General features: G+C 43.8%; 1 protein-coding gene across 2 annotated transcripts in view; it reads left to right on the plus strand.

The window, feature by feature from the left end:
- The window catches only part of gli3 (GLI family zinc finger 3), a 92,276-nt gene that overhangs the window by 69,196 nt on the left and 4,268 nt on the right, over positions 1-18,812 (plus strand). The window contains exons 6-14 of one of the 2 annotated variants that reach the window (XM_046059183.1): positions 1,804-1,965; positions 5,445-5,646; positions 7,272-7,491; positions 8,543-8,656; positions 9,638-9,778; positions 16,015-16,164; positions 16,299-16,463; positions 16,576-16,866; positions 18,001-18,394. In XM_046059183.1, the coding sequence (XP_045915139.1) occupies positions 1,804-1,965; positions 5,445-5,646; positions 7,272-7,491; positions 8,543-8,656; positions 9,638-9,778; positions 16,015-16,164; positions 16,299-16,463; positions 16,576-16,866; positions 18,001-18,394 (1,839 nt within the window). The remainder of the gene's footprint in view (positions 1-1,803; positions 1,966-5,444; positions 5,647-7,271; positions 7,492-8,542; positions 8,657-9,637; positions 9,779-16,014; positions 16,165-16,298; positions 16,464-16,575; positions 16,867-18,000; positions 18,395-18,812) is intronic. The other variant, XM_046059257.1, reaches the window with a different exon arrangement.

The raw sequence follows: 18,812 nt of genomic DNA on the forward strand, positions 1-18,812 counted from the left end.
TTTTCCATTACCACAACATAATGTACACTAGTCTCAGCTAGCTTTAAATCAAAATAGTTTCTCCAACCTACCACATGATCCCTTTTCAGTTCATAATGCTGTGAATTGTGAATGAGGCACCTAATTACTCCTTTAATCAATCCAGTGATTAATTAACCCATCAGCTTTTGTGTTGTTAGTATATCACCACGCTTACAGGGAGCCTCCTTCTTCAATATGCAGTTTTTTTCCTACCAAAAAGTACATTTGAATAATGATGAATTAATTAACAGAATCTAATGGAGATTTAAAGTGGGTGGGATTTAGTGCCACCCTCTTGCTGCCACACATTTGCTTTCACATCTTTCGTTTTTTTTGTTTTTTGCTCCTCCCTCACAATATTTCTCTCTTTTCTAAGTGAGGTGGGGTTCAGAGGTAGGCTTGCCCCTGATCCTATTGTAATGCTGAAGCAGCACCCGGTGGCTCACCAAGTCCTGAGGCAAGTCTCTGCCTTCTCCACGTCGAGTGCCACACTGACAGCCTTCCCCCACTCCCACTCCCCCTTTTTGCCTCCAGGATCACACTCGGATGCCAGCATTTCTGATTTAGAAATTCCGAAAGCCCTTTTCTGTGCCCGGATACTGAATGGGCCATATTATGGTTGAATGCAAAAGCAAAGCTAAGACGGAACAGTGGAGACAATTAAGACACTCCCCCCTTCCACTGAAGACATAATACCCAGATCGAATTAATTTAGAATTTTTTATTACATTCATTCAACCAATCATGGATGCATATTGCAGGGATACAGGCCAACCTTAAGAGGAAATCTCCCCACACAGGGTTTCTTTATATATTTTCTCTTTATTTCTTCAACTGGGGGGGGCTGCAACACTCTGTGGGCCTGAACCGATTCTATATTCACATCCAAAACCATAGTGTTAGTCTTTTCCCTCTCTCTTTCTTAGAATATTTGCATAAGGAAGCCCACCGCCAGATGTTTATTTTTAGGCTACGGTTCAAGGACTTACAACACTCTACTGTATAACTAAGGGAATGAAAAGAGAGGCAATTTGAGAAAGAGAGAGAAAGTGAAGTGGAGGCAGAATCGTTTTCGATCTGGGCAGATTTAGGCCTTTTGTTTTCCTGCAGAGTTTAAGGGCGCACATTCGAGGAGCAGGTTGCATATCTGCAGACTGCAGCCCCGATGTGTACAACACACAAGCACCATCTCTGGCAAAAGATGTGTCAGCTCTCATACTCTTACCACACACACACACACACACACACAAATATATACACTCTCCAAAGTGATCAAGGAACAGTAAGAAGAAGAGAGAGGGCTGTTTAAGAATTGTATTGTAAGACGATCAGTTATGCCGTGCTCAGTATGAATGCATCAATCAAACAGTAATTCGCACTCACTGTAATCTCTGAGCAAGCATCCGGTAATCCCCAGTGAGGCTCTCCACTTCAGGTGATGCTCCCTGTGCAGCTGTTTTGCTTAACTTGATGGTGTTGCTAATATGCTCATTACTGTTCTGCTGAGCTGATTATCATCTAATGTGAATGAACACAGGTTTATAATGCAGTGCAGGTGCTCTCCCTGTCATGTTTTTTCTCACTGCCTAATTCTTTTTCTTTCCTCCCTATCTTCCTCCATTTGTTTCTCTATTCTCTCCACTTCAAATACTCCTACTACTACTGTGAGAGCCTTTTTTCAGAAATGCCCTTCCATGCATTCTCTTCGTCTGCTCACCTGTCACCTTCACTTTTTGTGTACCTTGTTTCCACTTTGCTGACCCGATCGTTCTCCTGCTCCAGCCCCTCACACAGGTCTGACCACAGCCGAGTACTACCATCAGATGGCTTTTCTGGCGGGCCACCGAAGCCCGTACACGACTGACCTTCTCCCCTCTGTGGCGTCCACAGCTGGCGCCAGCAGCGCTAGCGCCCTGCACATGGAATACCTGCAGGCAATGGAGAGTAAGTCTGCACTGATTGTACACATGACTGATAGCACAGTTTATGATTGCATAAGGAATGCTGATCTTCCATACACATGAGGTCTGAAATTGATCCAGGGTCAGCAGTCCTGTGTGAGATTTACAGACCACGGGAGTTTTCTAAACTTAACCTTAATAATGCCAAGTTCAGGTTTAGAAATCATAAACTCTCCAATTTGGATGATTAAAACAATCATTTTGTTTATTTATAGAGACCAATTTTGCATATAGTAGCTGTGAGTGTGAAAACCACGTATCTCCAAACTGTCACAGTATTGGCTACAGTAATAAAAACAGCCCTGTTTTCTGCTTTGTGACAATGCGTTTTTCAGATAATCCAATAGGTTTATAAATAAATTAATCAACCAATAAAAGAACGCAAAATTCTCTTTTATTTTTAAATCTAAATTCAAATCACTAAGCAGATACATGGTTTTCAGTGGACATCAACAATGAATTTGATGAATTCTTTAATCTATTTCATTAAGAATTGATATGCAGGTCAATCAGGCGTTCAGGTTAAAACGGGTTACGGTTAAATACGGTTAAAAAGGTAAATGTTTCTTTACACATCTACATATAAGTATTGGGGCATATCGTAACTACACATTGAAATGTAGTTACTGCAGTAGGCATGGATTTGGTGGTGAGTGCATACCTGCACATTGTAGCATGGGTATTCAACTTCTAAAATGCACCTTCACTGCACACCTATCTTGTGCTATATATAGATCAAGCTAAAGCTCAACCACGGCGAGGAGGGACCTGCAACTTTACTTTGACATGATTTAAATGAGCTATTGTCTTAATGTGTTGGGCTCAGGACTGTGTGCAGAGGACTTATGCTAATGAGTTATTTTAAAGTGTAAATAGGAAATTAAACGCACACCGAATCTTAGAAAGGTCAGACAGCCTCACCCCACTCCCTTTGATGAGAATGTATTTAGTCAGGCAGACGCCGCTTTCATGGAAATCCGGGGTGAAGTTCCCCCTATTCCTCTGAACAAACTAATTAAAACTAGCCAAACTTATGCGGGTATCAGAAAATTAATTGCTATTAAGTGGGAATTGGAATGTCCCACCATTCATCACTGGAGAAATCCTTTCTTCTGTGTCACTTTTTAAGATTAATAGACTAAAACAAAACAATTAGGGCCAAATTTAAGTGGAGATGTGATGCTCCTCACTTAAAAAAACGCCTGTGATCATTGCTGGCAATAACTCATCATGTTTCAACAATGTGTTTTCCAACGCCTGAAAAATTAACACTTTAAAGCTTTGTTGGATTTCAGAAAAAAAACATACAAAGAGCAGAGTCTATCAAGAGGCTTTCACTGATAATCTTCGCTACCACGTTACTGTGGCTATTTTAGTCTATTTCACATCAGTGTAATTACCTTCAGTGAGAGTTGGGCTAATGAAACAATGGGCCTGTCCTGCCTATTTGTGTTTTAATGGGCTATTGTCTTTGTGCGTACTGCCTAATTAGTGCCATAGCTCAAATAGATCACTATACTAAAATCTGTATTTGTGGTCTTTATTAGTTCATTTTAATTTCCTTGCTATTATTTTATTCATAAGGCATTTTGTCATAAATAGGTTCACTTTAAGTAATATTTTGTACACTGGAACTCATGCTTGATACAAACAAACCATTTCATTTTAGTCTTTCTTCTAAAACACTTAAAAGTGACATATAATCTTTTTAATGAAAATGTATTAAGTAGGCCTACACAAATTCTGATAAATAGGATTACTGTCATTTTTAAACATGTCCAGATTGTTTCCCTTAGGATCTTTACTCCTGACCTAATGTACGTTTTCTGGCCAGTCTTATAGTCTCACTTCAGCCCTCCCTCTCAGGTGGCCCCGAGCCATGTCTGCGAGGGCTCAACCCCAGTTTTGGAGCCAGCTTTTATTTCCAACGCCGTCAGTCCGGCCTGTCTAAACCCTCCCTGGCCACGAGAATTAATGACGCGGCACGTAACCAGCCACCCCGTCCATAAATCAAGAGGAAATTAGAGGGACAGTCCTGCTACGAGCCAGGACGCTCCTCTTTCTGTCTCCCCGGTTGGCCGATTTATCATTTGGGCTGTGCATTAATAAACACCACTCCCACGAGGCTTTGCAGTGGTGGGATGCTGGCGCTGCTGTTGAATTAGGAGAATTCACTCGCAGTGGATTCAGCTTGTTTAAAAAGTGTCATGTGTGTAAAATTTTAGATGTAGATGGTTGGATTGGTCCAAACCAGGAGGATAAAGAACGATTTGTTTTGCAGGATTATATGAATTATTGAAGCTGAATAAAATGGTGAAAAATCAGACATGTTGGGAGCGCCAAACTACATTGTAGTTAGCCATTGTGTGCACTCAGGGATTTGTATATATTTGTAAATGCACCCCCACCCCGCCACCCAACACCCCCGTCACGGAGGCATAAAAAAGACTTTCCATACAATGAGAATGTAAAGGGGGTGTTGCTCTCCATACAGCTTCATGCCGTAGTCGAAACTCAGGCCTATCTATGCCAGAACACCACCGCTGCCACCACAGAGGCATCCACACACACACATTCACATCCACACACTGTGATTACCATGTGAATGCAGCATTCTGTAATCGTTGGATGTGTCAAACGAGAGATGGAGCATTTACGTTTGGGAGATGGATGGATTGTGGGGGACGTAAATATGGAGGGGGGTTATCGGGGCTGCATAAGCTGGTTTTGTTTGCCTTTATAAAATAACTCAAAATGTTTTATTTCGAAGTCTTGAGTCACAAAGTCATTGTGTCAGTTCATGCACAAAGCGCGACATCCCCTCAGCGCCCCCCCCACCCCCCTCCCCTTCCATCTCCCTCTGTTTTTCCCTGTCTTGTTTGTGACATCTCCATGTGAAAAGACAACAAAAGTCATGTTTTAATCTCTACCCGTGGCTCATTGTATGTGCAGAGAGAATGGTTGTGCCGTTTCCGCCTTTTACCTTTTCAAACCCCCTTTTAGTATTTCCAGTCAACACTGATTGCATTTGAATAACGAGTCAAATTGGACTTGATTAAATATTACCATACACAGTCAGAGCATTTCTCCAACATAAAAGGCATGTTTTCTCATAGATGAAATGCAAGCAGTGCATCAAGTGACAGCTGAACACTCATTCAAATGAGCCTTTTGTCTGATGATTGACAAAAATGTCATCTGTTGGGGTTAGATTAGGTTAGAGTTTGGTTGAAGTAAAAAAAAACATGTATAAACCAGCAAATGCTCTTTTTTTGATCTGTAACTTATTTGTAGGAATTTAGCTGATGCTCTTATCCAGAAAAAAAATGCATGGAATGAGGGAGCAGATAGGGTTCATCTACACTTTTACAGGGCATTTTAACCTTTCACTTTCAGAGCAGCCACTTGGCAGTCATTCTTTTCTAGTACCTTATTCTGATCTCCTCTTTCCTCACCCTTCAGGCTCTCGTTTCTCGAGCCCACGGCTGCCGTCACGGCCCAGCAGGAAGCGCCCCCTTCCTATCTCGCCCCTCTCCGAGCACAGCTTTGACCTGCAGACCATGATCCGCAACTCGCCCAACTCCCTCGTCACCATGCTCAACAACTCTCGCTCCAGCTCCTCCACTAGTGGCTCCTACGGTCACCTCTCTGCTGGAACCATAAGGTAATTGTCCTGCATGAATTATTCTCAAAGCTCCCAGGTCATTATTATTATGATTATTATTATTTTGATAGTATAATTTTATTTGCTTATCTCGGATTGGGCTTAACACTTAAAATCTTTAACAGAAAACCTGTGTTACATTGTGTGGGGTTTGAAAAGAAGTGAGCTTTGTGGAAGTCTAATGAAAGACAATATCAAGTTGCATTATGGGAAGTGTAGGATCCAGTGTTTCTGGAGCTTGACACAGCATACGGACATAAGATCTGAATATTTCTCCATTGTCTTTACATAACATTTGGGGACAAAAGGCAGCTTTATTGTCCCCAAATGTTATTGAAATGCAGTACACAATCACTGCATGACCCCTTTAAAGTTATAAATAACTCTTATCCTGGCAGGATGTCTTTCAGGAGCTTTGATTTATTGAGTTTCTCTCAAGGTGGTCATTCATGGAATAACATGTGCCAATATTAAATCAAACAGCAGGATCTCCTTGGGGGGAATGATGCTGTAAATGCTTTTCTAACATCATTGATTGGTTGATTTTTCATTCAGCACGCTTAGTGCAGAACCCATCAGGATGATAAGATAATATTACTTTAATTACAATGCACTCTGTAAAATGTGTGTGAGAGAAAGGGGGGAAAGTAAGTGTGTGAGTGTGTGTGTATCGGCCATGTCAAACCCCCATGTGGGTGACGATCTCCCAGCCAGCCATTCAGCCTGCCTCCCCGGCGGCTCGTGTCAGTCATCCAGTACACCTCATGGAAACATCACATACATCACGCCCTGTTACCAAAGGGAAGAGAAAGAAAAGAACAGAAGAAGGGAAGAGGAAAGATCCATCGCCCCACCCACAGACATTGATCAGCGATCTGTAAGAAGAGCCTGATCAATCACGCTGCACACTCAGCCACTGTCCTAGTGACAGGACCCAAATAGCCAGAGCCAACAGACTGATGAGTGATATGACAAGCGGATGGGCCCCCAAATGTGTCTCGGTCCATTGATTTCCACTCGGCTCGTAATAAGATCAGCAGACATATGGGTTGCAGCGAGAGCGAAGCGCCAGAGCTCAGGATGAATGGAGGCCGCTGCTGTCGAGCCACACAGATCTGTGTTTATCTGGTGGTTCACCTGCGGTTATACGGACCCCAGAGGAGGTTTGGTGGCTTCTGGGATTTTTAGGATAAACAAAGTTAGCTCAGGTTGAGGGTAAATAAACTGAGGAAACAAGTGTGTTGCAGGAACAGGGAATTAATTTTGCTTTATTTACATGGCTATACGACACACTCCAGATTCTTTATCATCTGTGTCATTTGCCCAGTGGAAGAATGACATACTGCCTTACACAGACCACACGATAATTCACTGTGTGTTAACAAGCTGAACATTCATTGGCAGGGATTTGCCGGCAGCCCCGTGGTTCCAGCATTACCACACCATCTCCTGTCAGATTGTCCTGAGGGTGGAGTAGCTATCCAGAACAATCCGTTTATTCACTGTCTTTCCCCTTTTTTGCCTCATTGCCTGAGCCACTGATGTTTTAGTGAAGTTGCAGTTCAGTTTTATGATTATTTTACCAAATACAACTAATCAGCCTTTCCCTTTTCTGCTCTCTCCAGCCCGGCGTTAAGTTTCGCCTACCCTCCAACCCCAGTGGCTTTGCATGTGCACCAGCAGCTGATTGGCCGCCAACCAGGCATAGTGGGCTCTGCCTTTGGCCACAGTCCTCCCCTCATCCACCCGTCGCCGGCCTTCGCCACCCAGAGGCCCGTACCTGGCATCCCCCCCTCCGGGCTCAGCGCCAGCGAGCGCTCAGCCATCTCCAACGACTCCTCGCAGGTGAGAGCGGCGGCAGTCGCCAGTGCGATTCATCATCACAGGTAATAGATAGCAGCGTCGCATGCCAGCCACATCTCAGGGAAAGGCAGCGAGCTTACATGGTACAGGCAGGACCCCCCTCCACTCGCTCATCTCCTGGGACTTTCCTCCTACTTGTGTTGTCTCTTGTTTTTAGACTGCCGAGCACGGCCCAGAACGCGCCTGCAGCAAACAACAAGGGGCTTGTTAGCATAGAATCCCTCTGCTGACTCCATTAATCACTAGAGAGAGAACAAGGATATAGAGAGGGAATATTGACATGGATGGATGGATCCAAAGGGCCTTTTTCTCTCTTTCCTCAGCCTTTACTTTATGTGCGGGCCCACATTTGAAGTAAATATTCAGTGTTTATTACCCGTCCACCCTTCCCCTTCCATTGCTTGAATTCTGTGTTATCGCGAATGAGGCCTGGTTCAAATTGAGCACACCATAATTGCCTTTTCCTTCTACTGAATAAACCGAATTTTACTTTTTGCATATGTTTCAGCTAAGCAAATGTGTTACATGTTATACAGACAGGACTGCTACAAACCCTGTGAAAAACATCAACATTAGTTAAAAAACCAAGGAAACGTTTCCTTTTCCAAAACCTACTTGAAAATTATTTTATTCTAGTAAGCTTAGTATGTAACACGAATTCCATAGGGGTGAATTTAAGCCAGGGCCAAAATCAGGTCATCCATTGGTTCAGTGAATGGTTCATTGAATTGGTCCATGAGTTTGTTTTAATTGCTGTGATTAGAGGAGCTAATGCCATACGGTGAATTGCATAGTTTTTCATTTGCGCAGTTAAAGCTCTTGGACTGAGGATACAGAGATCATTATGCTGCAACCGCAGTTGTTTTTTTCAGCTTGATTAAGTAAATGATTAATTGACTTATAAGCATCACATGCATTTTTAATGATATTACAGGATAAAAATCAGTAAAATATAAAATTGAATCATCTGTATGGTCAAGTTCATGTCATGAGAATCTTGAAATGCTGATTTTTTTTTTTTTCTTCTCTGCAGACCAAACCAACAAGTGAATCTGCAGTGAGCAGCACAGGTGACCCGATGCACCACAAACGCTCCAAAATGAAACCAGAGGAAGAGTTGCCGAGCCCAGGTGCAGTGAGCGTCCAGGTGAGGATTGTTTACATTTTTCAGCAATATAAAAATATATTTTCAGTTTCTGGCTCCATAGGATATTCTTCATCTATGTGGCAAAACTAGCTGAAATAAAAATAGCTGTAAAAGATTCACACTGCAAACTGGTTGGTAAATTGCAGAATTCAGCAGCCGGCTTTTATTTTTAGATTTTTCCACTAGAATGGGAATCCCATATAATGGCTGGTCACCTGCCAAGGTGGCTGCAACAATAGGCAAGCTTTCCAGCCACAGTTTGTATTTATCTACCTGCGTTTGTTGGTGTTAGTTTTCCACCCTGCTCTTATCACTCTGTTTCCTAAGCGAAACAATTCATTGATCTTTGGGAGACTAGAAGGAAATTGTTTTTTGCTTTTGTTTAATCAAAACTGTGGCTGGAAAAATGAAAGAGAAACATGATAACAGTAAGTGTTTGCATCTGCGGGAAAAACCTTATTAGAGTCGATATTCAGGCTGCCGCAGATTCAGCCTGAGGTGTGTGGTGGAAGCCCAGGCGCTCCTGAATTAGCCCACACCAGCCCTCTGCTCCACTCAGCCACCTGTGACAGTGAAATATGTCTGGGCTAATAGAGCAACTTACAGCAGGAAAAGGGGGTTAGATTCCTCAAATACCCGACCCGGTCCTGTCGTATAACAACCCCCAAATACAGAGTTGGGCTTTCAGCGCTACATTTCCGCTCTCTGCGCTTTTCTCCCAGGCAGCCAAACAAGGTCAGATTCATAGGGGCACAGTGGCTGAGACCTGTAACCAAATCATTCTTGGCTGTGCCTTTCATGTAAACCAGCAGGGCAGCAAAGTGTTACTTTTATGACAGATTTGGATGGACTGAGGTTGGGGAAAGGGAGGCAGTTCCTGTAGCTTCGATGCTCTCATGTTGAGCCTGGTATTAAGTCAATATATTTACGTTATTTTCATTACATTGTTGAACTACAGATTTTTTCACTGTTATTCCTCAGGACCACCCTGATGGGATGACCCTGGTGAAGGAGGAAGGGGACAAGGATGACGGTAAACAGGAGCCAGAGGTGGTTTATGAGACAAACTGCCACTGGGAGAACTGTTGCCGCGAGTTTGACACCCAGGAGCAGCTAGTACAAGTGAGTAGCGCACACAGATGGAGTCATGTCAAAGTCAGAACGTTTCATTGTCTGCTGCTTAGCAGATGGTTTGCATTTCACTCTTTAGCTGTGATTCATCAGTTCCTGTGGGCAGAGGAGTGTTTACACCTGGTTGTTCTCCATGACTAGAGTTTCTTTTAGGGTAACACAACAGGGTGTTTTACTGCTGTCAGATTGGTGAAGACTTACATAAAAAAGCTTTCCCAGGGCAGTTCAGAAAACACACACCAAAACTACACTGTCTTTTGGTTTGTGTGCTGTTTGTGAGAGTTTTCAGCCCAGCACCGTCTGCAGCTGCACGTTTCTGCACAATGCCTTCAATCAGGCCACAACCCTGCCTGCACGTCTGTGCAGCAGCAACCTACAGTAGAGTCAGAGCTGCAGGCATTGACTGATACTGCTGCTGGATTCCTGATTGGATCCAGGGATGGTGGTAATGGGCTCAAAAGCTGGAGAGCACATCTCACAGCTGAACTGGGCTAACTGATTTGGCGGGTTAAGCCTCCCAGAGTCAGGATGTGAGCTTTGTGTACAACACTGGACTGGCCCTCCTCCTGGCTGCTATCAGAACTCTCACCCAGCCCGGGAGATGGATGGCTCTCATCATATTGCGCCAGAGGGTTCACTGCTAAGCTAAATATTAATGACATTATTGTTGTGTCGCCCCCTCTATGGCTACTTACACTGATGCTATTAGCTCTGCAGCTCTCTCGCGGCCTGTGAACCTCTCACCCGTCAGCCAACTGAGAGAGCCGACTGAAGTTGAAGTGATGAAAATACACCAATATGATGCCGTGAACAAGGGACGCTGGAGCACACACACACACACACACCCACACATCTGATAGAAAGATCCTCAGCTCTCCACAGCTGTCTATTTGCCGTCTTGACATTGCAATCCTCAGCTGCGGTGGTAACCCCTATCTATAATTGATATCCTCAACGCGGAATGGGCTGCCTCCCGTGTTTGAAGGGCTCGGCTCAAAGGTTGAAAATCTTGACAACTTCTTGCCCCTGTTTCAGGGGGCGGGATGAGTTAAGGTGGTGGAAGAGGAGGGGAGGATGGCTTCTTAATAGAGGAAAAGCTTGCTCACATCCTCCCCCTACTGTAGTCACACCAGGTGGCCATCTGAACAAAAACAATGTCTTCTCATTCCTCCACATATACTATCCAGCCTAACCTTGCCAAGCGGCACTTATTATCAGATTGCCGTGTAGACAGACACCAACACAATCCTTATTAGTTTTCCATTTTTCCATCTTGGAATTGTCTTTTTTTTCTTTTTCTGGCATTAGACTTTCTGATATTGCATTTTATTTCTCATTTTCTATGCACATGCAGATATGCAGAGAGATGCCAATAAAAAGTCTTCGCCTACAGAATCCCTGCCCTCTAATTCAGCAGAGCGGACGAGAAAATGCTCTTATCTCTCCACACCCCCACCCCCCTCAGTAATAGGATAAGTACAGTATTTGGACCACAGTGGCTCTGCTCACACACTGGGAGAGGTTTGGGGGTTGGGGGGGATTTCCATATAACCAAACAATGGAGCGTCCCTTCCCCCTGTACTTGTCTTCAGAAATGGCTTTGGGGGGGAAAAAAACATGATGAGAACAAACCAGTTTCTCCTTGGTTGGAACCACTTTAACCACTAGCTTTTAAAGTTTGCACATGACAGTCTTTAAACATGCTCAGAAATTTGACTGCTGTGTCGACAGTCTACTACCATGAAATAAATGTTTTTGTGAAGTATTAAGAGTACCGCCCGCACTGATTCAAATACACAATCTCCTTTGAGGTTGGTCTAATTTTAGAATTAAGCCTTTAGTACTCATTGTTCAGAAAATGCTCACCGTCAGTGTTTTACCAACATATGATGCTTCTGGCTTAATATTACTGCTGCATTAACATGTTGCATTTTTGTAGATCTTTAAGGGTGTGTTAGTTTTAATGTTACATACTGTTGGGCAGTTTAATCTACAGCAATGCATCATACTCTATAAAATAATCTTGTGAGAACCACGTATTTCTAAAAAGTCAACTTTTTATGTTGACTTTTTATGTTAAGTTGGAGAATTTAAGTTGGAGAATTTTCTCAACCTATAATGAAGCTTAATCCTCAAAGCACGCATTTGGACAGGAAGGGTATGAAAATTTGTAATCTGAAAAGTAACCACTACCTAAAGCTGTCAGACAAATGTAGTGGAGTACAAAGAACAATATTTGGTTCATATATGTAGTGGAGTATAATATAAAGTTACATAAAATGGAAGTACTCAAGTACAAGTACCTTGAATTTTAAGTACAGTACTTGAGTAAATTTTGTTACATTCCACCACTTCTTTCCACCTTGCTCAAAAGCACTCCTGCCGCGTCCTTCATGCATATTTTTACACTCCAACATGCTCTCACCATGACATGCCACGGCGTTCCTTTATCATCTGCGTTTAAGCGCTCTCGGTGCAGCCGATAAGATAAACATCAGATCTATGCAATTTAGCTCACTTATCTGGCCTACCCAGTCAGCAAAAGCGAAGCGGGTGTCAATTTTAGTTTGCTCTATTTATTTCATTTATTACATTTCAACTCTCTGTACCTCTCTATCTCACTCTCTGCTTAGCTCCACATTCGTTTGCCTCCCCAAACCTCTCCCTCTCTCATTTTCTCTTTCATTTTCTATCCCTCCCCTCTTTCCCTACGGAGGGAGTACTTTTTAAAGATAAGGCCTGGTGGCTTCTTTAATGTCTCTCTTGAAGTGGGCTTTTTTCCCTCACTCGGTTTTGTCGCCGGAGATGCCAACCCCACACCCATAATTCCCTAATATGGCCTTGCTCAACAATCTTATATTATTTTCTCATGGATCTATTACTGATACTTCACCATGGAGAAATCTACAAGGGAGCTATGCATTTTCAGTGCCCTTGTATGATGAAGCCATATTCATGTAAGCCATATTCTCCTCTGTGTTGCAAAGCAGGGACTGTAGAGTCATTGGATCTAGGGGACAAAAAAATAAATATCACTTACATGAAATGTGTGATCTTATGTGCACATAACCTTCAACTGCTGAACCACTCCTGGCTTGCAAACTTGAGAATTCAGGTTTGGTCCTGTCATTGTGGGCCTGCTGATTTTAGAGGAGGTTTTAGACTGTATATGGAGGGTGTCTGTTGGGGTTGGTGGTCTGTATGTGTGTGTTCTCACTGCTCATCAGGCCTTTCCCGCCCTCCACAGTCTCCCATTCTGTTCCAGGTCATCTACATAGGTGGCGCTGTGATGTCCTTGTTCTAAGATGGGGAGCTGGCTCTCCCTGTGTGCAGCCTTGTTGAGGCGGCTGCTGTGCGCCTCCCCGGTGTTAAATGGAGATAAACGTGGGCGCAGTTTGAAGGCAGCCCCCTCTCTGGCTGCTGGCGCAGGCTTTAATTGGTAAAATGCAGATTTTTTTTTGATCAGGAGAAGGATTAGGCCCCTTATCTGTCAAGAGTATCTTACTCAAAGATGAAAAGACTGTGCTGAATTACACATGCCAATTCTAGCTCCCTGCCCCCTGCTCACTCACTCACTTACTCACTTACTCTCATCCTCCCTCCTTCCCTCACACACAGTTTTTCCCCCCTTTTACCTCCTCCCTCCTCCTTCCCTCCCTTCTTTGCCTTTTCTGTGCTCTTTTTTCCCCCCTCTCTTTACACAAAGCACTTCAGCAACTGACATCACAAAAGAGCATATGATTTATTAGGCAGTGTTTGATAAAGCTAAACGGTGTTGCGGGTCCCACAGCTTAGTGAAATTGCCTTGTAAACAGGCCCTCTTTTCATGCACGCTTGCATTCTAATGCATGAGGGCTATATCCCAGAGAGAGTTTGATAAGGAGACATGGAGATGGATACTGAAGTGGGCAATGCTAGAAAATAGCAAAGAAATGATAGGATTCTGTGTATTATAATAATGCGTGTGGAAATGTGTGGGTTTGAGCATTCGCATAAAGGAATAAATCAGAGGCTTTCATTTTTTGAAAAACACAAGAAGTGTAAAATTGTTTGTTTGTTGCCATGTTTGTTTTTGCCATGTACCGAAGCAGCAGGGGTCTGGACCAAGAACAGTGCCTGCACCTGTGTGTATATGTATGTACGTGTGTGTGCACCTCTCATACGTCACAGACGGCGTCAGTGTCCCATGTGTACGTGTCCCTGGTGCTGCCTGTCGTGCGACTCCCTCCTAAATCCATCTTGGTGGCGTTTTTACAGTTGTTGGCCGATAAGCTGGCAGGGGGAAGATGAATAACCTGCCGCGCTGCTGCTATCAGCACCTGTTTGTCGATTTAGCCGGCCAACGGGGCCTGTCTGCTCAGCATGGAGATTATTGATTCAATAAGAATTGCCATTAGATCATGCCATTAGGTTTCCTCGGCGGCCCCTCTCCCCGTGATGTCTGTCCCCCTCTCTGTCAGCTACGAGGCTCATGCATCACACCCGTCAACGACCTCCTTCATTTATACAAACAGGGTGTGAGTGTGTATCCATCTGTGTGTGCAAGTGCGTGCATGCACTCTTGTTGTGCCAGCCACCCGCGTGATCCAGCACCATGGTGCTCTCCCATCGCTCTCAGCCAGGGGATATTGAATGCTGTTCACAACAGACCGATTGCTTGCCACAGGGATTCCCTCACAGAGAGGAAGAAAAAGAGGAGACGAGTCAGGTTTTCGGATGCTCTGACCGGGGCGGCGGAGGAGGAGGAGGAGATCAATCTTGGGGAAACTTCACTAACGTCTGTGGTCATCTAGTCCCCAATCATTTTCTGTGGAATTAGTCTTGTTTTGTCACTTTGAAATTAAAAAATGTCAAGGGAGAATAATGGGGGTCCTTTGCGGATATATTAATGTCAATTTTACTCTTTGCTTTTACTGTCGCACACTGCTGTTACTGCGCTGACTCATTTGTCGATACTCTTCCTCTGGTAGGGCTGAGAAGTGTAGTGGTTTTGGGGTTAGAGAGGGTCAAAATGTCCCTAAGGAAGATTAAAAATAGGTTTGTGGATGTCATGGTTATATGTGGGGTCTTGTTCTGGCCAGTGGGCAGTGCACTGGGAAGGTACAAAGATGCCATTGTTAAAGCAGTGTCATGCCCGGAAGGGAACTGACCCTGGGTACTTTATTTTGCTTTGGTCCTGCATGTTTATAGCTCAACAATCTTGCGAGTAAGTGCTCAAAGAAAGCAGGTTTTCCCCAGACATTTAAGAGCATTCAAAGCCAAGTCTCTATTTATGTCCCTCCCAACTCCCTTGTTGCCATACGTCCCTCTTCATTCACCCCCAAGGTAAAAAGACTTCTCTCTGCTGCTCAGGAATGTAATAATACTGGTTACTTTTGGTCAGGATATTGTGTCTGTCTCCCTGGGTTTAAATTGCTCCTGGAAAGGCACTTCAGAGGCCACCACAGTGTTGTCTCAGAAAGAGAGCCAGATGTTGACTTCGTCCCCAGAGGGTCTATGTCTACATGACTTTTTTTCTCCTCCTAACCTCCTTCATTCCTCTGTAACATCCGCCACTTACCTGGTTTTAGAAGACAGTAAGTGAGAAAAGAAGAAAGAAGACAGAGGCGAAGAAAAATAGAAGGGGATGGAGCAAGGAAACGGGTGGTGCTCACAGATATAATGCTTGGCTGGAGTTGTAAAGCCCTCGCATTTCAGATGCCTCGACTGAACTTTTGATTTCTCGCCCTATCTCCTCACTTCCCTCCCACCTCCCCTTCTTCCTAAGCCTCAGATTGGAAGTTGCCACGGCAGCACAACTGTCAGCACTTGACATGAAGGGGCGAGGGCCCAATGTGATGCGAAGTGACAGGGTTTTATTTGAAAATCCTGTTCAAATCGGACACTGAGACTCTGAGTCTGCCTTTTTTTCCCCCTCCTGTGTTTGTGTAGGTTTTAACAGAGTGAGGCAGAGAAAGAGAAAGGCTGGAAAGAAAGGAAGGAAAGAGTTAAGAGAAATGAGATGGAAGAAATTAAATTGAGAAAGTACCACATGAAAAGAAACGGAAAACAAGACAGAGAATGTTATATATTATATTTGACTCCTATGCTGCAGATTTCCTCAAGCTGAACATCAAATCAGTTCAAGGCAAAATAAAATTGCACTTCATTCTCGTGTACAGACCCAGCAAGAGCTTATAATTATGCATTGATTGCTTTAGTTAAACTTCTGTCATCTTCTTTTCTAGCACATCAACAATGACCACATCCATGGCGAAAAGAAGGAGTTCGTGTGCCGATGGGAGGATTGCTCCCGAGAGCAGAAGCCCTTCAAGGCACAGTATATGCTGGTGGTCCACATGCGCAGGCATACCGGGGAAAAGCCCCACAAGTGCACCGTAAGGATATTGCTATTTGCTCACTTGACTTAATTTATTTGCAGATGAAATGCCATTTCACATGTAACCTGATTACCTGACAAGATTCAGGCTGTATGAGTGATGCCCTCTTCCTCGTCTCTCTCTTCCTGCAGTTTGAGGGCTGTGCCAAGGCCTACTCCCGCCTGGAAAACCTTAAGACTCACTTACGATCGCACACCGGAGAGAAACCTTATGTATGTGAACACGAAGGCTGCAACAAGGCCTTTTCCAATGCTTCAGATCGGGCGAAACATCAGAATCGCACACACTCAAATGAGGTACTGACAAACATAATTTCACATAGGTATGCTCCTTTGACTTTACTGCTTGAATGTGGTGTTCACATGAACATGTTTCTCACAGCTCATCTCTCTCCTTTTGTTTTTTTAGAAACCGTATGTGTGTAAAATCCCAGGCTGCACCAAACGCTACACGGACCCTAGCTCCTTACGCAAGCATGTGAAGACAGTGCATGGACCGGAGGCGCACGTCACTAAGAAACAGCGGGGAGATTACCCGCGCCCCCCACCCCAGCCCCGGGAGCCTGGGGGTAACGGCCAGGGCCGGTCACCAGGGCAACTGGCCCTGGGTGGGTATACGGACCAAAGGGAGTACAACCATGCTACCTCAAAACAGGATGAATGTCTGCAGGTCAAGTCCATCAAGACAGAGAAGCCCATGGTGAGACTTTATTCAAGGTTTTATATCAGTTTTGCTGACACTCACACCTTTAACATCATTTCGATTCTTTTTCTAATGCTTTTACTACTAATTCCTTTACGGTAACATAGTAATTTAAATGTCTAATATGTAGGTTTGTGTGTGATTTAACATTGAATTTGGGGCGTGCACATTTAACACTGAAGACTTCTAATAAGGAAACATTTTCTTCTATCCAATGCTTCGGCATTTCTCTCTTTCTCTTTCTAAGGACAGTGGGTAATCAGGTGAGATAGGTATCCCTCCATATTGCATTTGTAAAATATCCTTTCACGTTTTCCTTTATTGCTCATCGTTTGATTGTTGTGGACTTTTCTCATCCCGCATTCTCATAACTGCTTGACTTTCACCCATATCACAGCAGATTTGTCCTCATTGTAGGTTTTCCTCATCCCTCATGTTCATAAAAACATTATTCTTGTCATTCTATTGCACTTTGAAGAGTGGCAATGATATTTACCAAAGGCAATGCATTTTTCTGAGCAATGCACATGCCTGTGAGGATACTGAAACTGTGCCTGATACTGCCCATTGTGCAGCCAAATTCATTCACACAGTAAACAGGGCGAATACCCTCTAAACAAAGTTGACACTTGATGCCAAAAAAAGTAATTCCATTATTCCTCAGTGCGACATAGTTCCTAAAATTCAGTAAACAACTTAATTAGGCACTAGCTGGTCTCACAAGAGGCATTTATCCTATTTGCCTATCCTCTGAAAACCATCCAAAACATGATTTGTCAGTCCCAAGTGGATCACAGGGGGAGGCATTACTCATGCCCCAATAATGGACAAACATGCACAATTTGTTTCTCTGGTTTGGACAACCAGCTCAAACTGCAGTGATTATGCAAGATGATAATATGAATTATCTTTCATAATGGTCAGTCATCTTTTATGAATAACTATCATTGCCTAATGTTTTAGGGAATGCATCCTTCAAACGATTACATTTTATCATTGCTTGTTATATATGACACTTTATACCTTCCACTGTGTTACCCAAACTAAACTTAATAATAAATAAAACTGCTTTTCTTTTTTTCCTTCCTTCTTGCAATCTTTTCGTCTTTCCTCCTGGTCTGCCTCTGTCAGACGTCTCAGCCAAGCCCTGGCAGTCAGTCTACATGCAGCAGTGACCAGTCCCCCGTCAGCACCTATCCCAGCAGTGGAGTCCAGCTTGCTGTGAGCGCCGGACGCTCGCCAGGGGAGGGGCTGGAGGAGGACGAGGAGAATGAGGAAAACGAAGAGGAGGCATATGAGGAGTGTGAGGGTGAGCCGGCCCCCATCATGGACTCCACAGTCTCCACGGCAACCACGGCCATGCTGACCCTACAGGCGAGGCGATGTGTTGGCCGCCCCCTGCGCTGGATGGAGCACATCAAGATGGAGAGGCTGAAGCAGGTCAATGGAGCGCTGCCCAGGCTGGGGCCCCTGTCCCCTACACCGCCCCCAAAAGGTTCCACATTACCCAACATCCTGGGGAAGGGTAGGGTTGACGTTTTTAACATATAAGTTTAATTTTGTTTGAAAAACCTTTTTCTAAATGATCTTATAATGTTTTCCCAAAATCTACAACTCTCACATATTCTCAACATGTGGTTGAGCTCATGTATACAGACTTTACACATCACCATAAATATGTGTATAAATCATGCTTTGAGAAATAAATTATCCCTAAATTCCATCTTTCCCATTTTAGTTGAAACATTCTGGCAAAACAAATGCTTAAAATGTACTGTTCCGCTGGAAAATGGTATCAAAACCACATCAAGCCGTATATCATATCAGAGAACACAGCATGTAACAATGTTTCATGGCCGCTGCCTGTTGTCTATGGCCACATCTGTTTGCGGAATCTCTCCACACTTACACTGGCATAGCTTTTTCTTTCTCATCCTCCTGTA

The sequence above is a fragment of the Micropterus dolomieu genome, linkage group LG01 (assembly GCF_021292245.1).
Source record: "Micropterus dolomieu isolate WLL.071019.BEF.003 ecotype Adirondacks linkage group LG01, ASM2129224v1, whole genome shotgun sequence".
Classification (NCBI taxonomy): Eukaryota; Metazoa; Chordata; class Actinopteri; order Centrarchiformes; family Centrarchidae; genus Micropterus; species Micropterus dolomieu.